Raw genomic sequence first — 4,271 nt, forward strand, 5'->3', positions numbered from 1 at the left:
GAATTTTGTTCTGTTAGTGCGGAAGTGTCCATATTTCTATTAAAACTTCTATGTCTTCTTTTACCCCTTTCCTCACCCTCTCTCCTCTGTTCAACCCATTCCTCTCTATGGACACACAAACACACACACACACACACACACACACAACTCATAAGGGTATTAACTCCTTGCTTAAAAAATCAGTGTTACTTTCTTTTAGTACATAATCTGGTTAGGAAACTATTCCTCCTTGACAACATCTATGCCAGATTAAGGTCAAAGAATAAATCATTTTTTCCTAAATTTTAGATATTAATCATCCAGGATGACACCAATCAATAAAATACCAACATTTTGGGTATTTGTTTCGTCATTGTCGAATTTCAGCCAGACCTACAAACATGTAAAAATACAAAAATACACACAAACCACTCCCTTTTATTATAGATATTTCAATGGATCTCTTTACGTTAGCACTAACCCTAAGTTTAGGTGGAAACATTCTAAAAAGCAATTTGATTTTATTATTTATTAATTAATACTTGCAAAAGAAAACTGAGAAAAAAAAAATCGCAAAAATCAAATTATTATTTGCAAACACTAACCACAATGCTTTAAGCAAACTATACTACTCTGATTAATAATTGACTAGTTTGCTTCATATTCCTATAATTACAGAAAAGATCTAAAATACTTGTTAAACTGTTCGTAAATATATTACTTGAGTAATATTCATAAAATAAGTTTTAATACTTAACTAATATTCATAAATTAAATTTTATTTCTTTCTAAGTGGGGCATACATTTTATCATTTTGGGCCATCCGTAGTTTAAGGAAGAATGCCAATTGTATGACTGTAACTCATGTGATATCAAAATAGATTTGCCATAAGTAGATCTGCTAAAAGTATAAACAGAGAAAACAAGACTTTTGTGTCTTACTATTTTAGTTAAATGTGGTTAACAATCACGAAATATTCTTATTTTAAAAGTATTGGTTAAAGTTTAGATGTCCATTTAGAAAATTAAAATATTATAAAATTTAGATATTTACGACAGTCATCAATAGTACGATATATTTGCCATAAATAGGTCTGGCAAAAGTATAAACAGAAAAAAGTTTGTTGTCGTTATATTTTAGCTAATCAAAATGTTTAAAATATACGAATCAAAATGCTTAAAATATACAATTTATTAGATATTAAAAACTTTAATTAAATGGATGAGTAAGCGTTATCAATTTTGTTTATAAAATAAACGTTTGATAAAACAATGTAAATTACGATAGTTGTAAATCGATCTATGGGCTGTCATAAGTAGGTTTGTTTAAAATATAAACAAGAAAATATTTTCGGTGTTGTCTTAATTTAGTTAATGGCATTTTCTAAAACGTCTGAGTTATGCTAAGATAGCTGTATATATATAAAATGGCTGCATAATTGTTGAGAATTTAATTTAGAAAATAAGAAGTGTCGTAAAACAAAACATCACGATAGTCATCAAAAGAAACCAATTTCGAAAAATGGCTGACAAGAACCACGCAAACTATGAGGCAACGGTTGAAAAGCTTAATAAATTCTATTTCAGACGTAAGTTCTATTTGCATTCAATCGCTTTCAATATTTTATGTTTATATTGAAGCAGTTTGCTCCAAAATCGCTTCCAAATTGTATTAATTAGTCCTGTTTGATTTTGCAAGCGGTGAAAACCCTAGTTTATCCGCCGTATACTAATTTGTTCTCTGATTTTTGCAGAGTTCTTTCTTCCTTTCTTTTTTTTTTTATTTTGCAAATATTAATTTTTCTTTTTCTGATTTTTTATGGGTTAATTCCCCATGCATCTTATCCGTTGTATTGTTTTTGTAATTTAAATGCATCTTATTTGCGAACGCAACAAGTTAATAACTGAAAACGCTACCTTGACCTTTCTTTAGTGTCATGACCTCAAAACAGACTGTGACATGCTGCTCAAAGAAGCAGAAGCAGTGTTTCCTTTTTAGAATAATGACTCCGCCAATAAATACTCTATATTCTCTTTGAGAACGGATGAACCATAATACTTGACTATGAGTTATGCAAACGTGCATTCAATTCTAAAAATTTTCAAATCATTTTCGAGTGTCACAGTCTTTCAATCTTTCATGTCGAACGTGAACATCTTTGTTTTTTTTGTTTTTTGTTTTTTTTTTTTTTTTTTGCTTTTTCCTTCATGGCCTTGACAGCTAAACATCGATCATGATTAAATCTTAAGTCGGTGCTTGTTTAGTTATCTTTTAAACTAACGCGTTTCAGGTGCAAACATTATTACGTACTTGCGTGTCATGGCGAAATTAGTATAAATTCAAAAATATTTCGAGAAATGATCTCGTAGAACATGTGATGTATTTAAAAAAAAAAAAAAAAAAAAAACATCCATAATTGTTCTGACATTTTGTGTTTAAGAACGGCGAACCTTTAATTTAACTCATTTAAAGTCAGGGAAGATAAATCAATTTGTCATACTGAATTGGTCGCACAACTCTTCCACATTAAAACATACGATGAAACTCAATAATTCGATAAATTCTATTTCTACTTGTAAATTATTTATGTACTGGATCATTTTTCGTAATTTTTGGAATTTATACCAATTTCGACATGACACGTTAATACGTAATCATGTTTTCACCTGACATTTGTTAGTTTATAAGATCAGCAAATAAACAAGACAAGTTTCCTGAAGTCGAGTATTATGGTTCATTTGTGCACTTAAAACTATTTCGAGTATTTTTAATTATAATCAACAGAATTAAAAAATAAATAAAATAAAATAAAAAAGAAGCTAGTTTGCCGGTCACGGTAATATATATTTATAATATCTAATTTAGGCACTTCTGTAGGACACCAACATGAGGCGAATGTGTGTATTTTAGTTTCTAGAACGGCCGATAGAGGGCTTTTGTCAGCCAAAAAACAGGTGTCGATAACTCGTACTTTTCTAAAAGCTTGTGTTAATGTTTCTCCGAAAAAATGGAAAAGTACTCATTGAACAAAAAACATTAAAATTTGAAATTAAATTTCGATACATTTTTATACTTTAAAATTATATATAGCTACATTTGTATACAATCTTTCTATACAAAAAAAAACACAAATTATTCTTAAACCTCTATATAAATGTTTCATGTTTTTAAAACTATATTTTGCTACATTGACAAACTAAAATTATATTTTGATATAAGAAGTATGGCTTGGTTTGCTTGAAACATTGTCAAAGAATAAAAATATGTCAAAATAAAAGGTATTTTTGGAGGCTTACAATGCAGGAATGTATAATCATTATGAGCAGATAAATAAATGAATGATAAATAATTCAATAATTTTTTAATATTATTTTTTTTTTTTTATATTTATTTATCTACCTGATTTTTTTATTTTTTTTTACTGTGGATGGTACTTATTCCAAAGGTCCTTTCGGGTAATGACCCATCATCAGTGGAGAAATAAATTCTCTCTCTATGCTTTAAATTTATAGCATAGAGAGAGGATTTATTTCTCTACTGATGATGGGTTATTGCCCAAAATGACCTTTGGAATAAGTACCATCATCCACAGTAAAAAAAAAAAAAAAAAAAAAAAAAAAAGAAAATTCAGGTAGATAAATAAATAAATATAAATAAAAAAATGATATAAATATTAAAACAAAATAAATTATTGAATTATTTATCATTCATTTATTTATTTATTTATTTATTTATTTATCTGCTCATAACGATTACAGCATTGTAAGCCTTCAAAAATACCTTTTATTTTATTTTTATTTTATTGTAAAAAAAAAGCAACAAAAGACAAACAAACAATTCAAAAAACAAAATGTTTCATATTTTTAGCATATTTTTTTCATCCCGACCACACCATTGCCGATTAAAAATTGTATGCTGCCACATTTTATACAATCTTACTGGAAAGACACAAATAATTCTAAAAACAGCCTATGTGTCATGTTTTTAACATATTTATTATTTTATTTACACTTATAAACCAGTGAATCATTAAAAAGAAATAATATTAAAACATTAAAATTATATTTTTTATACAATAAATGTTTTGATTTTCACATATTTTTGTGTTATTTATTTTGTTATTATATATTTTTGTGTTCTCGGGAACACTTGCTTATATTTGAGGTTCATAAAACGGCCGATAGAAGTCGTTTCTCATTCAAAGAACAGGGTTCGATAACTCATCTCTATCGCCTCATGTTGTTGTCATGCAGAATTTCCCTAATTTATAAAACTCACTATGTCTGTCTCC

At 27.7% G+C, this 4,271-nt stretch overlaps 1 protein-coding gene across 1 annotated transcript in view; it reads left to right on the top strand.

The window, feature by feature from the left end:
• The first annotated feature begins 1,291 nt into the window (after positions 1-1,291).
• Positions 1,292-4,271, top strand: part of LOC145296266 (phosphorylase b kinase regulatory subunit beta-like) — an 83,576-nt gene continuing 80,596 nt past the window's right edge. The window contains exon 1 of the mRNA XM_080142473.1: positions 1,292-1,568. Within this exon, the coding sequence (XP_079998599.1) occupies positions 1,502-1,568 (67 nt within the window). The 5' untranslated portion in view covers positions 1,292-1,501. The remainder of the gene's footprint in view (positions 1,569-4,271) is intronic.

This window comes from Euprymna scolopes, chromosome 2 (assembly GCF_053919585.1).
Source record: "Euprymna scolopes isolate OS-2025 chromosome 2, ASM5391958v1, whole genome shotgun sequence".
In the NCBI taxonomy this organism is placed as follows: domain Eukaryota; kingdom Metazoa; phylum Mollusca; class Cephalopoda; order Sepiida; family Sepiolidae; genus Euprymna; species Euprymna scolopes.